The 17,707-nt window shown below is 54.5% G+C and overlaps 7 protein-coding genes across 7 annotated transcripts in view; 5 read left to right on the top strand and 2 right to left on the bottom strand.

Annotated features, from left to right (window-relative positions):
- The window catches only part of ATEG_05958 (putative importin beta-4 subunit), a gene marked incomplete at both ends in the record, with an annotated part of 3,904 nt that extends 238 nt beyond the window's left edge, over nucleotides 1-3,666 (top strand). The window contains 5 exons of the mRNA XM_001215136.1: nucleotides 56-89; nucleotides 145-405; nucleotides 546-2,472; nucleotides 2,695-3,431; nucleotides 3,488-3,666. Coding sequence (XP_001215136.1) covers nucleotides 56-89; nucleotides 145-405; nucleotides 546-2,472; nucleotides 2,695-3,431; nucleotides 3,488-3,666 — 3,138 coding nt within the window. The remainder of the gene's footprint in view (nucleotides 1-55; nucleotides 90-144; nucleotides 406-545; nucleotides 2,473-2,694; nucleotides 3,432-3,487) is intronic.
- A 1,320-nt stretch (nucleotides 3,667-4,986) lies between these two features.
- ATEG_05957 (GIY-YIG nuclease family protein) lies at nucleotides 4,987-6,577 on the top strand (the record flags this gene model as incomplete). The annotated part of the gene is made up of 2 exons (XM_001215135.1): nucleotides 4,987-6,321; nucleotides 6,509-6,577. 2 exons carry the CDS (start codon nucleotides 4,987-4,989, stop codon nucleotides 6,575-6,577), a joined length of 1,404 nt encoding a protein of 467 aa, XP_001215135.1.
- Nucleotides 6,578-6,679: 102 nt separating this feature from the next.
- On the top strand, nucleotides 6,680-8,924 carry ATEG_05956 (uncharacterized protein; the record flags this gene model as incomplete). Its single annotated transcript, XM_001215134.1, has 5 exons — nucleotides 6,680-6,959; nucleotides 7,009-7,140; nucleotides 7,200-7,502; nucleotides 7,596-8,288; nucleotides 8,602-8,924. 5 exons carry the CDS (start codon nucleotides 6,680-6,682, stop codon nucleotides 8,922-8,924), a joined length of 1,731 nt encoding a protein of 576 aa, XP_001215134.1.
- A 285-nt stretch (nucleotides 8,925-9,209) lies between these two features.
- On the bottom strand, nucleotides 9,210-11,221 carry ATEG_05955 (uncharacterized protein; the record flags this gene model as incomplete). Its single annotated transcript, XM_001215133.1, has 4 exons — nucleotides 9,210-9,850; nucleotides 10,047-10,127; nucleotides 10,176-10,271; nucleotides 10,399-11,221. 4 exons carry the CDS (start codon nucleotides 11,219-11,221, stop codon nucleotides 9,210-9,212), a joined length of 1,641 nt encoding a protein of 546 aa, XP_001215133.1.
- A 1,407-nt stretch (nucleotides 11,222-12,628) lies between these two features.
- Nucleotides 12,629-14,663, top strand: ATEG_05954 (putative C6 transcription factor; the record flags this gene model as incomplete). Its single annotated transcript, XM_001215132.1, has 5 exons — nucleotides 12,629-12,690; nucleotides 12,752-12,831; nucleotides 12,880-13,547; nucleotides 13,579-14,360; nucleotides 14,408-14,663. The coding sequence occupies 5 exons, from the start codon at nucleotides 12,629-12,631 to the stop codon at nucleotides 14,661-14,663; spliced, it is 1,848 nt and encodes a 615-aa protein (XP_001215132.1).
- An 833-nt stretch (nucleotides 14,664-15,496) lies between these two features.
- med7 (mediator complex subunit MED7) lies at nucleotides 15,497-16,333 on the bottom strand (the record flags this gene model as incomplete). The annotated part of the gene is made up of 2 exons (XM_001215131.1): nucleotides 15,497-16,012; nucleotides 16,070-16,333. The coding sequence occupies 2 exons, from the start codon at nucleotides 16,331-16,333 to the stop codon at nucleotides 15,497-15,499; spliced, it is 780 nt and encodes a 259-aa protein (XP_001215131.1).
- Nucleotides 16,334-16,616: 283 nt separating this feature from the next.
- ATEG_05952 (phosphatase PAP2 family protein) lies at nucleotides 16,617-17,660 on the top strand (the record flags this gene model as incomplete). The annotated part of the gene is made up of 2 exons (XM_001215130.1): nucleotides 16,617-16,836; nucleotides 16,945-17,660. The coding sequence occupies 2 exons, from the start codon at nucleotides 16,617-16,619 to the stop codon at nucleotides 17,658-17,660; spliced, it is 936 nt and encodes a 311-aa protein (XP_001215130.1).
- Between the last annotated feature and the right edge of the window lie 47 nt (nucleotides 17,661-17,707).

Raw genomic sequence — 17,707 nt, 5'->3', positions numbered from 1 at the left:
TCCCAAGAGATCCATCGTTTTCTGTGAGAAAACTTATCCACTCTTGGATCACCAGAGACTCCTGCAGCAACTGCAGATCGTCCTCAACCGTGAGTGCCCTTCCGACCCTGCCTATCGCATTCCATACTGACTGCGTCTCTGTAGCTGCCCAGGGTAACGTCAAGGAGGCCACCGGCATTCTCCAGCGCGAGTTCTACAACAAGCCCGAGTCCCTGGTCCTTCTCATCCAGATCGCTACCGGACACGAAGATGCCAACCTCCGACAGCTCGCCGCCGTCGAGGCTCGGTCCCTCGTCAACAAGCACTGGGTTTCCGTCCAGGCCGGTCAGAAGCCTCAGATCCGCGAGCAATTGCTCCGTGCTACCATGGGCGAGTCTTCCGACCTTGTCCGTCACTCCGTCGCCCGTGTGATCTCGTGCGTCGCCAAGGTCGACCTGAACGATGGCGAGTGGCCCGAACTGCCCAACCTGCTGCTCTAGGCTGGCAACAGCGGAAACAAGGACGAGCGTGGTGTTGCCATCTACATTCTCTTCACGATTCTGGAGACGCTCGGCGAGGGTCTGGAGGAGAAGTACCAGGACCTGTCAACCTGTTCAGCAAGACCATCCGCGACCCCGAGAGCGAAGAGGTCCGTGTCAACACCCTCCTCGCGCTGAGCAAGCTCGGCATGCACCTCGACTCTGAGGAGAACATGGCTCCCGTCAAGGCTTTCCAGGAGATCCTGCCCTCCATGGTCGCTGTTCTGAAGGAGTCCATCGATCAAGGTCACGAGGACCGCGTCATGCAGGGCTTCGAGGTCTTCCAGACCCTCCTGGGTTGTGACCCGGCCTTGATGACCGTCCACCTTAAGGATCTGGTCGTCTTCATGAATGAGATTGCCGCCAACACCGAGGCCGACGAGGATACCCGTACCCAGGCTATCAGCTTCCTGATGCAGTGCGTCCAGTATCGCAAGCTGAAGATCCAGGGTATGCGCCTTGGTGAGCAGCTCACCCGCACCGCTCTCCACATCGTCACTGAGCTCGGTGACGCATCCGCGGCCGACGACGATATCACCCCTGCCCGCTCTGCCCTGGGTCTCCTCGACATGCTCGCTCAGAGCCTGCCCCCCAGCCAGGTTGTCGTTCCTCTTCTCCAGTCCCTGGGACAGTACTTCAGCAACAGCAACCCTGACTACCGCCGCGCCGGTATCATGGCTCTTGGCATGTGTGTGGAGGGCGCTCCCGACTTCATCAGCACTCAGATGAAGGAAATCTTCCCCATGGTCCTGCAGCTTCTGGCCGATCCCGAGCCTAAGGTGCGCCAGGCCTCTCTGCACACCGTCGCTCGTCTCGCCGATGATCTTGCCGAGGACCTTAGCCAGGAGCACGAGAAGCTCATGCCTCTTCTGTTCAACAACCTCGCGAGTGCCATGCAGGAGTACAAGGGCGAAGAGGATGGTCCCACCATCGACATCATGAAGGCCGGTATCAGCGCCATCGACGCTGTTGTCGACGGTCTGGACGAGAAGGACGTTGCTCCCTACCAAGGTGAGCTGGTCCCTATCCTCCACAAGCTCTTCAAGCACCCCGACTTTAGAATCAAGGGTCTCGCCGCCGGAGCCCTGGGATCTCTTGCCTCCTCTGCCGGAGACTCCTTCCTGCCCTTCTTCGATGAGTCCATGCACCTCCTCCAGGAGTTCGCTACTGTCAAGGACAGCGAGGAGGAGCTTGACCTCCGCGCTAGCGTCACTGATGCTATGGGTGAGATGGCCGCCGCCGCCGGCCCCGAGCGCTACCAGCCTTACGTTGAGCCGCTCATGCGTGCCACCGAGGAGGCTCTTCACCTTGGCCACTCCCGCCTGAAGGAGAGCACCTACATCTTCTGGGGTGCTATGTCTAAGGTCTATGCCGAGCACTTCTCCCCCTTCCTCGATGGCGTTGTCAAGGGCCTGTTCGATTGCATTGAGCAGGATGAGAACGACCTCGAAGTTTCTCTCGGTGAGGCTGCCAAGGACCTCATCGGCCAGGAAGTGACCGTTGCTGGCCGCAAGGTCAAGGTCGCCAGCGCTGATGACGATGATGAGCCGGTTGGCGAGAACGGCGAGATCGAGGATGTCGACGTCGATGAGGACGAAGATGCCTGGGACGACATCACCGCCACCACTCCCATCTCTCTCGAGAAGGAGATCGCCGTTGAGGTCATCGGTGACCTTGTTACCCACACCAAGACCGCTTATCTGCCTTACTTTGAGAAGACCATCGAGGTTGTCCTGCCCCTTGCGGAGCACCCTTACGAGGGAGTCCGTAAGAACACCATCAGCACTCTTCACCGCTCTTACGCCATGCTCTTCTCCATCGCCGAAGAGAGCGGCCAGATGCCCAAGTGGCAGCCCGGCCTTCCCCTGAAGGTCGAGCCCGCCAAGGAGGTCAAGAAGTTCGGTGAAATCCTCATGACTGCTACCATCAAGATGTGGACCGAGGAAGATGATCGGTACGTACATTTCTTTTTCCCTTTTGGTATTTTCCTACGACATGCTTTGATTATCACCGCACGTCTGTACAATGATGAACACCTCGTTTACCCAGCTCACTCCGATGCGCAATGCGTACTTGATGTGAAACACGATTATCTCACAAAACCTGAACCACTTTATCACTTCTCATGTTGCTCTACATGCAGAGTCTAGACAACTGCTGACCAGCTGATACCTAGTGCTACCGTCGCCGACATCAACCGCAACATGGCGGAGAACCTTCGCTACTGTGGTCCCGCTCTGATTGCCAACGAGACCACCCTGCACAACGTCATCACCATGATCACCGACATCATCACCAAGCAGCACCCTTGCCAGCTTGAGTTCGGCCCCGAGGACGAGGCCCTTGCTGCCGGTGAGGAGACCTCTGAATTTGACTGGGTCGTCGTCGACACTGGTCTCGACGTTGTTTCGGGTATGGCCGCCGCCCTGGGCGACAGCTTCGCCGAGCTGTGGAAGGTGTTCGAGAAGACCGTTCTCCGCTATGCCGGCAGCACGGAGTCTCTCGAGCGTGCCACCGCTGTTGGTGTCCTCGCCGAGTGCATCAACGGCATGGGCGGAGCGGTCACCCCCTTCACCCCTAGCTTCCTGAAGCTGCTTGTGCACCGTCTTGGTGACGAGGACCCCCAGACCCGCTCCAACGCCGCCTACGCCGTTGGTCGTCTGGTGGAGCACTCCAACGCTGGCGCTGAGCTTGTGAAGGAATTCCCCACTATCCTCAGCCGCCTCGAGCAGTGCCTCCACATGGACGTCTCCCGTCTTCAGGACAACGCCACTGGCTGTCTCAGCCGCATGATCCTGAAGCACCGCGAGAGCGTCCCCCTCAAGGAGGTCCTGCCTGTTCTTGTCCAGATCCTGCCCCTCAAGAACGACTACGAGGAGAATGACCCCCTCTACCGCATGATCTGCCAGTTGTGTACGTTCCCTTTCATGATATGCCACCACCAGTGACAAGTACTAACATCACTCCAGACAAGTGGGAGGACGCGACTATCCGCGAACTCACGCCCCAGCTGGTGCCGATCTTCCAGTCGGTGCTGACGGGTGATGCGGACCAGCTGGAGGACGAGCGCCGTGCCGAGCTTACCGAGCTGGTCAAATGGCTGAACCAGATGCAGCCGGGCGTTGCTCCTTGGGCGGAGCAGCTCTAAGCGTGCACGGTTCTTGGATAATGGCTTGACGACTACAACTTAATGGGATAGATTGGATTACCTAAAAGCGGGCTGATATGGATGATTCTTAGACGATACCCCAGCGCGCAGTGCCACGCGACGTGCGACTGCGATGAACGTGTTCCGATGATAGAAGATCTATTGGCCACATGAATGATTGATGATTTGAGTGTTGTAATTATGTCTAATAGTGTTGATATGAATCCTGAGATGATGCTTGACACGATATAGATTGACACAGCCCTGCTGCCGACGTCACTATACACATCCAACATCCACAAGTAGTTAGTGTGGTGGCCTTCTTTTTTTAGCGCGCGGCTTAGCCCAAACAAGTATGGTCGACGACTTGGCTGCCTGACTGACGTTGTTCTTTCTCTCCGCCTCTTTCTTGTGTATATCAAGCTTCTGCTCCTCACATCTTCATTCCTCCAACCGTTGCAGAAACGTCAAAATGGCCGCCTCCTCGCTCTCCTCCCCGGTGAACTTCACCCTCCCCTCCTCCAGCTCCGGCTCGTCCATCAAGAAACCCATCAAGACCGTCTCCAAGCCGTGTTTCGGCTGCGATTGCGGTGACGAAGAGTGTGACTGCTGCATCTGCACCGTCATGTGAGAGCGTCAGGTATGTGGCTGGGAGGATTGTTGGAGAATACAGCTGATAGGGACTAATTTGACTAGTTCGAAATTAGTCGTCCGTCCGGGCACGCAGCATGGGTGGATTGTCGCGCGATTTTGATTCGAGATACCATTTGTTTTCTTCCGCCGTCGACTCTTGCGGCTGGTCTGATTTTGTTCCTTATCATGGCCCGTGCTAGATATTGAATGCAATCATGTCACGTCGCAATCAGCACCACACGTAGTAGACCATACTTCATCCAGCGAGCCCGAACGGAACTACCCCGACACTCATCCACGTGGACATGTTCATTACTCGCACCCCTGACAAAAGATACTAAATATACCACACAGAGCGGGCACCGGAGTCTACAACCCTCAAGGATAACAATCAGAATCGATTGTTAGTGCTGATATCACACAGCTGAAACCACGCCGGTATACCCAGCTCGGAGTCTATACCAAATTGGGATGTGCCGCAGTCATCTTGCATCTCTAGGCGCGCAGATTGTACCTGGACGGGGCTGAGCTTCTAGGCTGCTTTATCACGTCTCAGCCTCGTGCGGGGGAAGGACCAGGGGTAGTCTTGAGTGAGATATAAGGGCAATTGGGGGCGATTATGGGGGTTGGACAGTAAAGGTAAGTAAGAGGTAAGTAAATTCGACACTGGATAGCGTTTCCATCAACATGGGAAGCTCTAAGAAATCTGGAAAACCTAGGGATGATTTGCCGGTCTCGGTGGAGAGCTCAGACAGCGAAATTGAGGAGAACGGGGACGGTGAGTCTGATGTTGAACTTGCGGATGGAGACGCCCCTGAGTGCGACAATTCCACTGAACCCTCCACCCCGTGCAAGTCCAGCAAGGCTGCACCCCCGGAGACCCCCGACAGTAGATCTTGCGACGGTGAGGAGCCGCCGCGGGAGGCGTCCGGCAAGCTCAGTCCGCCCAAAACCCTCATCGGGGTCATCGGCGATATCTGCGACCAGATCAGAAAACCATTCTCTTGGGCTGACCGAAACGGTCCCGGTTTTGCCTATGTCTTCTATGACCCGTCTGACGACGGTGACATGTACAAGATAGGCCAGTCAACACGCGTTCTCGAACGTGAAAATTACTATAAGAACAAGTGTCAGATTAAAGGGTGGGAAATAACATCGCGACCCCGCATTGAAGCAATTTGGGGACATGAACGCCTCGAAAAGCTCGCCCAGAAGCAGCTGGGAAACTTCAACTTCAAATTCGACTGTTTCTGCCACACAGAACACGAGGAATTTTTCATGGGAAATAAGGAGACCGCACTAGCCGTCCTGGAGCTTTGGACCAAATGGCTTTGGCAGAGTCCCTACGATGACCATGGGAGTCTGAAGCCATTCTGGGAGGATCGTCTTAAGCTGTTGGAGCCGATGTATTTCTCTGCCTTCAACTGCGGCAAGCACGACTGTCCTTCCAGGGGCGAATCTGCCCCGGCGTGCCAGGAGTGCCTGATGGAAGGATGGAAAGCATGGACGACTGCTACTATCTCTGACGAACCCGGCTTGGTCACCAATGGGGTACTGTCCGCATCCAAACCCGCCAGCCAGGCACAATTCCCGTGGCCCATGGTCTTTTGGCGGGCATTTCTTTTCCTATGTTTCCTCTACGTGCCCGTGCTCGGCGCTGGGAACATTTACCTTGTGTCCTGCCTGTTGGAGGGCGGTTTAGCCCTCGGATTTTATCCCACTCCACAGCTGCGAGCGCAACAGATAATTAGTGAATCGGCAGTACACCAGATGTTGAGTCCATTGGGAAAGGTGCTGCAACTGGGCAATGCTGGTGTTGTCAATCAGAAAAAGAATTCCCCGAAAGGAAAGCAACCGGTGGCCCACAACACATCGTCGCTGGAGACCCCGTCGCGGTCACTGTCGCGGATCCGATCACCTCCCCTGATGGATGCCTCCCCGCCTAGTCCTAGTGTGGAAGCTGCTAGGAGAAAGAAAGGGTCTACAAAAAGCGCTCCGCGGCAAAGCTCTCCGTCGCCGGGTGTAAGCATTCCATCAGAGAGCTCTCAAAAGGACGAGACGCCTGCTTTCTGGCCATATGAGGTTGATGAAAGTGGTGGAAAGCTGAGGCGCAGCGACAGACAGAAGGCAATAAGGATGAGGAATATGGGCACTGCGTGAAAGACCGAACAATACATGCAGTATTATGGCTATTATTTGATCGCTATAGGCAACCCTCACAGCATCTACCTCTTTAAGCTTGTCATCGGACCGAACGGAGATAACTACAGCCTGCTAGACTTAATAATACGTTCGGACTCGGTCTCGGCCAAACCCCGAGCGGTAGCTACATAATCCCATGTCATAGTCCGAATACAGCGAAGCAGTCTAACTATCCACCATGTCTTCTTCGATTCTCCTCACCAACGCCACCATCCTAGTTCCCTCTGGCGAGGGAAAGGACTATGTGCACCCACTGCGCCAGCACTCGCTGCTGATCGAGGGCAACAAGATCTCACAGATCGCCCCGGAGATCATACCACTCGCGTCGGACACGCAGGTCGTGGACTGCACAGGCAAGATCATCTCGCCTGGATTTATCGATACGCATCACCATATGTGGCAGACCCAGCTCAAAGGCCGCCATGCAGACCAGACTCTTCTGGAGTATATGCCCACCGGTAGGATCAAGCGATGTTGTTTCGCACGGTTGCATACTGAGCATTGTAGGAAACCTCCAGCAAGCCAACTACACACCAGAGGATGTATATTGGGGACAACTGGCAGGCTGCCTGGAAGCCCTAGATGCGGGGACTACAACGGTCGTGGACCATGCCCATATGAACGTCTCACCTGCTCATTGTACGTCTGATGCTGCAAAGATCTAGATTCTACCGGCCACCACTAACCTTTAACATCAGCGACCAACGGCTTGGATGCGACAGTCGCATCCGGGATCCGGTCCGTGTTTTGCTACACGCCTACTACGAAGTTGAAGGCGTGGAAGCCAGAATTCGTCCCCGCAGACGACATGCTCGGAGACTGGGTCTTGCAACAACTCGAGGATCTGTCGAGGTGTGCCCCATGGGGCGATGGCCGAGTGCAGCTGGGACTAGCCTTTGACGGGTTCTTCCTTCCCAAGGACGCCGTGACCGGGCTGTATCAACGCGCTCGAAAGGCAGGCATCCAGCTCATCACCACTCACTACGTGCGCGGCTATTTCAGTAAGTCGGAAGCAGCTTCGGCAGCCCTCAGGAGCTAACAGCCCCAAGACGATTCTTCGCTGGTCGATACCTTGGACAGCTACGGCCTCCTAGGCCCCGACATCCTCCTGTCGCACGCTACAAACCTCACCGACTCGGATGTGGAAAAGCTCACCAAGAGCAAGGCATGGATCTCGTCGACGCCCGATACAGAGCTGCAGATGGGCCACGGCAACCCCGTGTGTTTCCGCCCCGGCTGTTCGGATATCAGCTCCTTGGGAATCGACTGCCACAGCAATAACTCCAGCGATATTATCACACAAATGCGACTGGCGCTTCAGAGTGAGCGGGCCCGTCGGAATGAGGCAGTCATCGCGGAAGGGAAGAACCTGCGTTTGCTCGATCTGTCGGTCCAGGATGCGTTCAGGCTCGGTACCATCCAGGGCGCACGTGCCATCCACATGGAGGATCAGCTGGGGTCTATCGAAGTCGGGAAGTTGGCGGACCTTGTGATCTTTGACGGTCGAAGCCCTGGGATGATTTGTGCTGCGGAGCAGGATCCTGTTGCGGCGATTGTGCTTCATTCTTCGATTCGAGACATCGACACTGTCATCGTTGATGGAAGGATCCGTAAGCTGGAGGGGAGGTTGGTGCCTGTGGATATTGATCCGGTCTTTGAGGGAGTTACTGTTCCCACACAGAGTGCGGATTGGGGCGTGGTCGCGCAGGAGCTGCTCGCCAGTCGGAAGAGGATCGAGGCAGCTATGGTGAAGGCTGGTGCGAACGATTATGAGCATCTCATGGCTGGTACGATGAAGATGTTCCATCTGGATGAAGGCAGATTTGTATAGGGGCCTGGTGCTTGTCTACCTATTTTCTGACACTCATTTGTTGCAAAGTATCACTTGACATCACGAAAAGACCTCTGATTCAGTCATGAACAGAGTATCTATGTAAGAATTAGCGGTGAATCGCGTATTACATCCTGGCGCATGACTAGCCTGATACCAAGAGCTGATCATCTCGTGGAAGTAACCTGTCAACCTCCACATCTCTCCCTCTCTCTCCTCGTATCTCACCTCCTTCTCCCTCACCATGAATACCCCATTTATCCGCACAGCCACGCAAAGACTGGCTCTACAGAAACTTCCCAACCATGGTCTGATGCGCTGCCCACGTCCATTTCCCCCGCAACTCCGGGCCCTCACTTCCGCCCCCGCTTTCAGCTCTCGAGCCCCTCGCTACAAGAGATCGAGTTCGCAGATTCAGCACGACGAGACTGTCCATATTGAGCACCCGGTCGCTACCTTCGCGCAGCTGGGTATCGGGCGAAAGACTAAGATCTTCCTCTTCGCGGTTCTGGGCGTGTTTGGGACTATGGAGACGTGGTTCTGGTGCGAGACGATCTATCGGTGGTGGAAAGGGGATGCGAAGGAGAGGTGATGTTGCGGTTGGTTATTTTGTGGCTTTCTAGAGTGGTTTGAATGGTTCTGGTCTTGTTCGTTGCTGGCGTTTTCTCTACTCTACTCCTATGATAAGGGCTGGTATGGTCTTGTTATATGGCAGAGGATGACCTATGCGTTCCAGTTCTAGAATACACTGAAGAGTCCCACCCCTATATTGCTTCTGTTAATCGAATGACCTCCGAGTAGCTTCGCGTAGCGTACAGACAGGCTGGAAAGTAAACTCAAGGTAAGGTGATTCCAGTGCTCTCCATCTTCACGTATCTCATCCTGACTTCAGCGTCATAGCATTCAAAAATCCATTCCGAAACTCCGCCGCCGGACACACATAGCTGCGATTGTTCAACACCTTCCCCATCATGAGATCATGCACGCCCTGATCACCGTCCGCACAGCCATCAGAAAGCACCGTGACGACAAACTCCGCATCAGTAGCTGCCACAGCAGTCCGCATCACACACCCAGACGTGCTCAACCCCGTAAGAACAAGCGACTTGATCCCCTTTTCACGCAAAAACTCCTCCAGCCCGGGGGACTTCAGCGCAGACACATATCCAGGACGTCTGACGAAGATGAGATCGTGTTCGCTGTCCGGACGCAGCTCGGGTGCTTCTTCGCCGCCGCTGGCCCGCATGTTCGCCGTAATGGCGATGAGTCGGTGGGAGTCTTTGCAGGTGGGGTACGGTGGCGCGTTGGTGTCGATCAGGGCGTGGATGATCCAGATGCCCTGCGATTTTGCCCAGCCGCGCATCTCGGCCGCTACTCTGAGGGCAGCGGGGGCGTTCGGTCCTCCGGCTTTCTGGATGAAGAGGGAGTGGAAGTCGAGGAGGAGGAGGGCTGTCTTGGTGGCTCCGTAGTAGCCGGGGGAAGACTCGTCGGTTGTGTTGAACATTGTTGTGACTGTCGCTGGGTGGTTATCAGGGACTGAATGTCTGAATGTATTTTTTAAGGAGGTGGGATTGTGTGGTTTGCAAATGGGTGAGATTGTGTGGATGGTGGTTTTGATGTATACAAGCGGGATCGGGACGGGAACCGGGAACGGGCCGTTGTCGGCATTGCATGATAGTTATTGTTCTGGTTACACCTAACATCTAGTCCATACTGATAACAACCTTCAACACATCCCGCGAGGACCCTGCCTTGAAAGTGTCGTACGCACGCATGATGTCTGAAAACGCGAATCCTATACATCTGTCAGCTCTGGCCTTACAGTCGGACTCACGGAACGTACGGTGCGATATGAGCAGCCCTGGGTCAATCTTCTCCTTCTGGACCAGGTTCACCAGGTCCCCCAGAGTGGTCGTGTCCACCAGCCGACTGGTGATGCCTGCAACCCGTTAGACGAATCAACCAATTGCTGTTATAGAGTGACTTGCAGATGTTCTTTGCCCATAGATCTTGGAGATGCAGATCTGCCTTCGTCCCATGCACCCCAACATTCGTGAGAACACCACCAAGCCCGAGGAGCTTCTGGCAGAGATCGAACGTCTCGGGAATGCCAACACATTCCACCACCACATCGAACCCCTCCCCGTCGTTCACAGCCAGCGCCTGCTCGATGATCTGTTCATTACCCAAAGCGGAGCTCAGCGCGTGATCGGCTCCCAGCGTTCTCCCAGCCTGCAATCGATGCTCTCCCTTTCCCACCAACACGACATTCCGCGGCGCAAAGAGCTTCTTCGCTAGAACCAACACGGCCAATCCCACAGGCCCTGCCCCAACCACCGCAATCGTGCATCCAGGACGCAGATTCCCCGGCAGAATAGCACACTCATACGCCGTGGGAAAGGCGTCGGACAGCGCCACGGCGGCCTGCGCATCAACCGACGGCGGCAGGACGTACAGCGAAAAGCCCGCGTGCGGGACTCGCACGTATTCCGCCTGCGTTCCGTCAATCGTATGGCCCAGGATCCATCCGCCAGTGGTGCAGTGGGACGTCATGCCCGCTCGACAGCGCTTGCACGTCCCGCACGCGGAGATGCATGAGATCAACACGCAGTCTCCGACCTGAAGATTGGACACGCCGGACCCTAGAGCGTCGACGACCCCGACGCCTTCGTGCCCGAGGATACGTCCTGGCACGCAGGTTGGAACATGGCCGCGCATGATGTGCAGGTCCGTTCCGCAGATGCTTGTGTGGAGCACCTTGACGATGGCGTCGGTGGGGTGTTGGATTTGGGGCTTTGGTCGGTCGACGGCCTCGATGGTGCCGATTTCTTTGAAGATGACGGCTTTCATCTGCGATGGGTGTTCTGAAGGGGTTGAAAGGACAGGCATTTTGATAGAAGCATGAGTGGTATGGAGAGGTGTATTCAGAGATTGTGCTAATGTAGTAGTCCTGTAGCGATGCGATGCGGGACGCATGCTCTTATTTATAGGATGGCCTACGAGAAACAGGGCACATTGAGAAACCTCCAAGAAAACATGCAGTAGAATTTTCCTACTACATCCCGCGCAAGCTGTCTCTGGCCATACCCCTCTACAGAGTCGTCGGTTATGGACACCCTTTATAGATCGCAAACAACCTGGCATGCATTAGTGCTGATTTGCGTTCCACCACAGCGGTTCGAGAGCAAACACAGCCGATGAGGAGTATGCCTAGTGCCAGACGAACCCTCAGGGCGCATCGAAGATTGCGAACAGATTGGAATGCCGTATAAAAAGCTTGCTACATGAATATTTATGACCATTTCTTTCCTATACCAAGTATAACGAAGGGAAACACAAACTATCTCCGCTCCATACTAGATAAAACATTCCTCGAGAGTGGTTCGCCGGGGGTTTTGCCTGTCGACACTAGTGTATGCGACTCCTGCGAACTAAGTCAGTGCTCAGCTTTCAGACTTGAAGGCCAACGAGGGGAACCGTGCCACCTGAAAGACGCTGGCATTTCAATTCGAACTGCATTCAGGCAGCGAGAGATGTCTTCTATCACATGATTTGCGGTGGGCCTTGCTAGATGGGTGCAGAGGTAGCCTCAGTATGCACCGGCATTGTGGTAGCCATTCGCACAGCACCCCCTCACCACTGACCAATCTTCATCATGATCGTATACATCGTCCTCGGTCGAACCCACTATCCAATTTATCCTAGAGCGGGCAGCTTCGATCCTTCCCCGCTGTGCCAGCCAATAATGCAGCACCAGTGGGAATGAAGAAGAACTCGACTGACACCATACATCTGCGCACACTTGACCCTGCGAATATACTCCAAACGTCTCATACTATTCATCCAAGATGTCCTCCGTCCTCTTTATACATTGGGGATGGATGGTTTCCTGTTACGGAATAGTGACAAAATAAGCTCAGTATTTGTCAGCGGCAGTCGGGCCTTCATCTTTGGCCGCTCCCGCTCTTGTTCGTCTTCGACTCGCATCTCGGCAGACAATCCACTGCTTTCAGTCAAGTGCCTAGCGTTGAACATCTGGACTATCCGAACGGTTGTCAATAGCCGATCAAGGCTACAGACACATGTATCCGTCTCCCAACTCTGCAGAGAAATCCGAAGAGGAAGTCTCACGGTCACGTCAGCGCACGGCAAGAGCCTGCGATTCCTGTTATAAACGAAAGGTCAGCCTATCTCGTCTATTGACCGGGAGAGCCGGGTTCGGACATGAAGCTGACAGCACCCTAGATCAAATGTGATGCTGCTCTTCCACAATGTAACTGGTGTAGCCATCATAACATGCCCTGTACATTCACTCGGGTGACCCGAAGAAAGCGGAAAGAGAAAAGCCATGCCATCCCGTATGAACATAGCGATCTGCTACTCACTGTTGGCAAGGCAATAAGCTAACCTCCTGTGCAGTGAGCAGAGGGCGTCCGGCCTGGCAGAGCGCATTGATCGCATTGAGAAGCTGCTCACGGACAACCTGCTGAAGGAGTCCTGTACGTCATACTATCATAACGAGAAGACAGCAACTGACATCGCCATAGCACCTCGTGCATCACCGCACCATTCTCCAGGGTCCACTAGTCCAGGCTTCGGCCAACACATGCACCTGCCACCTCTGGCCCAGTCTTCAGTACCATCATCCGTGCCACTTCATTTTGCTGGCCGCGAGCTGGGCCCAGTCAGTCTCGTTACCGGCATCCCGTTTCTGTCTCCGTCTGGGCGACAATGGGTGCAGGCGCGGACTGGCCAGGAGGTCACCTTCGATAAACTCAGCCCTACCAGGCCCCCATGGGAGAAAGAGCGGGCACAGCGATCGAATTCCGTGCTGATGAACCTCCAGTCCCAAGGCGCCTTCGAGCTTCCGGATCGGAATGTGGTGGAACGTCACTTCGACTTATATCAATCCTCCTTAATGCAGCGGATATTTCCGGTAGTTGACACTGTGCTCTTCTCAGAGACTATCAAAGCGGCCTATCAGCAACCATACGCTAGTTTGGCTGGACAGTCGGACAAGCGGGCTTGCGTCTTTGCCTTCCTTGCCTTTTCCTCTTTTATAGGCCATCCATGTCATCACCCGGAATTGGATCCGAGCAAGGTTAACATCCCGCCGATTGACGGGGAAGTTTTCGTTCCGAAAGTCCAGCAGTTCATCCCTCAGCTCCTACAAGACCCCACAACGCTGGATAGCCTTCAAGCGATATTGATGCTGGTGTGTATAGACTGTTGGTACACTCCATCAGACGAGCGCATTACTGACCCTTGTCCTGCAGTCACTATACGAGCTCATCAGTGGCAATCTGCAATCGTCAAACTACTACGCCCACATATCCATGAGTATGATCTTTACTCTCGGAGCCAATACTTGTTCCTTCCAACCCAGTGGGGTTCCCACATCGTCGGAAGAGATCAAGCAACGTGTCCACGGACACCTCCGCAATCTCTTCTGGCTCTGCTACACCATTGAGAAGGACATCTGTATCCGCACGGGCCAGCCGCAGATGTTCACAGAGGAGAACTGCGACCTTACCCTCCCACCTGGCTACGTCGATAAGCTCTGGTACAGCATGACGTGCCATCACAGCTCGCAGGAAATGCCGGAGACCCCGCTCTTTCCCGTCGACCTCCGCCTGAGCATCATCAAGTCCCGCGCCTACAGCGCATTGTACTCATTTAAGGCCCTCCAGAAAACCGACGCAGAGCTGTTGAAGGAGATCCGCGAGCTTGACGACGAGCTGGAGCGATGGCGCATGTCCGTCCCGCCGGAATGGCGACCGACCTTGTCGTTCTCGCATGAAACCCCCGACCCCAACGTCAGCATGCACTCGGTGATGCTGCGGTTGAACTATCACCTCTGCATGACCATCATCCACATGGCGAGCAGTCGCTGCAAGTCGTGGGCAAACGGCCAAGCCGGCATGGTGGACGGGGTGAGCTCCAGCCTTGCGCTCTCCGTCGAGGCCAGTCGCTCCACGCTGCTCTACCTCGAAGCCGCTGAGCACGTCCTGGTCGATGGCATTTTCTGGTAAGTCCTGTTTTTTCTGTGTCTGAAGGCGACTAACCCGCCGCTAGGATGCTGATCTTCTACCCCATGTCCGCCTTTATGGCAATTTTCTGTAGTATTCTCCAGAATCCATCCGACCCGCAGGCGACTAAGGATCTCGGTTTGCTCAAGAATGCGACGGGCATGATGGAGCGCGTTTTTCTCCGGCAGTCGTATTCTATCGTGGAGATCGTCCACATCAAGCTGGTCGCGGATTTTGTGACCGAGCTGTATCGACTCGCCGGGTGTGCTGTCGAGAAGGCTTGGAATGAGCGTCGCCGATGACATCCGTGCCGCCCGAGATGATCTTACTGCACATTTTCGCCGAGCAGAATGATCTGCTCGTACATAAACACATGCCGACTAGGCGCTCGATTTACGTTCCTTCGTTTATATATAATGACCCATGTCCTAAGACCTAATTTCAAACGACTGTATACGAGGAGACGAGCAGGATTATAAAGATAGTTATATTCAATTCATTCTTATATCTATACCGAGTTTCATTGCAGTAGCTGAGGACCTAGACTGAGCCGACTAGTTAGCAATATTCAACCAATCGGTGGCGGTGAAATTTGGAAGCATGACAGCTTGTCAGATAGTAGATGCGCGATTGTAATCAAAAAGCACTTTTGTGCTCTCAGATGGGGTTGAAACAAAGATATAAGGCATCAATCATCATAGTAGCTTGGAGCCACAACGCCTGGATAGACTTACTCATGCAATGTTAGCACTGAGTGACAATAAAGACACACAGGACGCAGGACAGCCAATTGACCTTTGACAACATCAAGTCAATAGATCAACTAGCTGTTGCAAGCTGGGTTGTTGCCGGAATGCGAGGTGTGCGAGAAAAGAGCCGTGGGAGAAATTTTGGCGGGATTTTAAACGGGCGGAACTAGTGCCGCACGTGATCTGACGGCCCTACCATGTTCCGGCCAGCATTCAGAGCTGCCCTATTCGATCCTGGGATAGGTCTGATAAAGCAGACGACGTGCATCGCGCATTGGCGGCTGGTACGTAGACCTCGGTGATCACCATGTCCTGTCGGATGGTGCTATTGTTCCAATTTCAGGATGGCTGCTTCGTGATATAAAAGAAGCACTGCCGATGCCGACTCAATTATCGCCGTCCAGGAGATCCCACACAAGGCGCGAATGGTCCGAAATTTGCGCCTCTGCAGTAGTAGGCTTCTCTTCTTGTACAGCGGCCCCGGCAGCCGAGTCGACATCAACACCCTGCCTCCTCAGCCGATCGAGCGCGTCCGTGATTTCGGCTTTGAGTTTGTCCATCTGCTGGATCTCCTCCCGGCTTTGACTGAGCTGTTCTTCCATCATCATGATCAGGGACTCGCGCGCCTGATGTGGCCGATACAGGTTCAACAGGTGGTGCGCATTGATGAAAAGATTGCGCAAATCGTTCACTTTAGACTCGAACTGCTCCGGGCAGATGGATAGCACTCCGACGAACTCCAAGAAGTTCAGGAGCAGAGATTTGCTGATTTTCAGGAGATAGTAGGCGTGGTTTAGCGGTTTTGAGGGCTCGGATGTGTCGCGACCGGATTCAGCGGCGGGGGAGGACGGATAGAGCTGCTCGATGCCTTGGTCTTTTAACGAAGGGAGAGCTGTAGAGAGCTAGGTACGCGTTGAAGTTAGATCTTAAACGCGATGAGAGGCCTTGACGATACCCACACTTTGGAGTTCACCAAAAACACTGTAGTGGCCTTCGGTTGGCACCTCTGGCGGTACAAGGAAGCGTAGCTCAGGAGGAAGGTCGAGCGCGCGCAGTTCGGCGGGGGTCCAGGTTTTCTTCCGAGGCTTTCCGTCTTCGCCTTTGGAGGCTTCCTTCTTGATCTCCTCCAGTCTTTTCACGTTCTCTGGGGTGAAGTGCTTCCAGAGAGGCGGTGGAGGTGCAAAAGCCGTTGTCAATGCGGATGGCTGTCCGGATTCCGCCATGCTGAATGGGCTACCGCTGATATTGCACAGAGAAATAGACACAGAAGAGAAAACCCGGTGTTTCGCAAGATCCCGGGCGCAGAGGCAGAGGAATGGTGGGAGAAAAGGAAGTACAGGAAAGGAAGTGAAGCTGATGATGCGGAGAACCGCCGGAGAGTTGTTGATGGGTGGCCCGTGCGGTGGAACATTCCCCCGTCGCATCTTGTTGTCTTGTGGCTCTCGTCGTCTTTCACTCGTCTCTCGATGCTCTCGCGGTCATCCGTCAATTGATTGCCCACTCGCAATGCCTCGAAATGGCTTGGCTGCTGGATCAGCCGGATCGTCCGGTGCTTTGGCGCGCTTCTATCAACGCTCTTTTCCAGCAGTCGACTACGTTGCATTAGGCTGCATTGTGGCCGGATGGATCTTGATCCAACTTTTTGTCACTCCTTTTCATCGCATGTTTTCTTTGGATAGCAAAGCGAACCAGTTTCCCTTTGCGGTGGTGGAACGAGTGTCTGTTGGTAAGTTGGTGTCAAATGTGTTGGGCTTCAGAAATCAATCATCGGGGCATTTTGTGGAGTTGAAGACGTTGTATATGACGAGTGCTAATCGTGCTACCTTCTCTTTAGTCTGGTCTATCATCTACGCTGGAGTTGTCCCCTTTGCGATCATTCTTCTCTGGGGCGCTACGATCCGCCCAGCTCCCTACAAGCTCCAAGTGACCATCCTTGGCTTCCTGGTCTCCATAATGTTGACCTCGCTCATAACCGATATCATCAAGAACGCCGTTGGAAGACCTCGCCCCGACCTGATATCCCGCTGTTTCCCCAAGAAGGGCACCCCGGAGAACGTTCTGGTACCCTGGACCGTCTGCACCCAACCAAACCAACATATCCTCCAAGAAGGATGGAGGAGCTTCCCAAGCGGCCACAGCTCCTTCTCGTTCAGTGGGTTGGGATATCTCTCTTTCTTCGCTTCCGGTCAAATGCATGTATTCCGACCCAGGACCGATCTCTGTCGCTTTCTTCTCGCGCTGGTGCCGTTCCTCGGCGCTCTCATGATTGCCATTTCGCGACTAGACGATTATAGACATGATGTTTACGATGTCACCTGCGGGTCTGTCCTCGGCGTACTCGTCGCATATTTTTCATACCGTCGATATTATCCCGCACTGCGGTCGTTCGCCTGCGACACCCCCTACGACCGGACTGAGGTCGGCGTGGACGGTTTCTCGAAACTTCCAACCGATGAGGAAGCACAGGGGCGCGGCTATGGACCACGGAATTGGGAACCCTCTGAAGAGACATTTCAGCTGCAGGAGCTTAGTCCTCCCCGACAGTCTTAGACTAGATTCAGATATAACAACGATCCCACTAACCCGGTAGACATAAG

The sequence above is a fragment of the Aspergillus terreus genome, genomic scaffold (assembly GCF_000149615.1).
Source record: "Aspergillus terreus NIH2624 scaffold_8 genomic scaffold, whole genome shotgun sequence".
Classification (NCBI taxonomy): domain Eukaryota; kingdom Fungi; phylum Ascomycota; class Eurotiomycetes; order Eurotiales; family Aspergillaceae; genus Aspergillus; species Aspergillus terreus.
The sequence above is the reverse complement of the archived record's forward strand: the minus strand, read 5'-3'. Positions and strand labels throughout refer to the sequence as shown.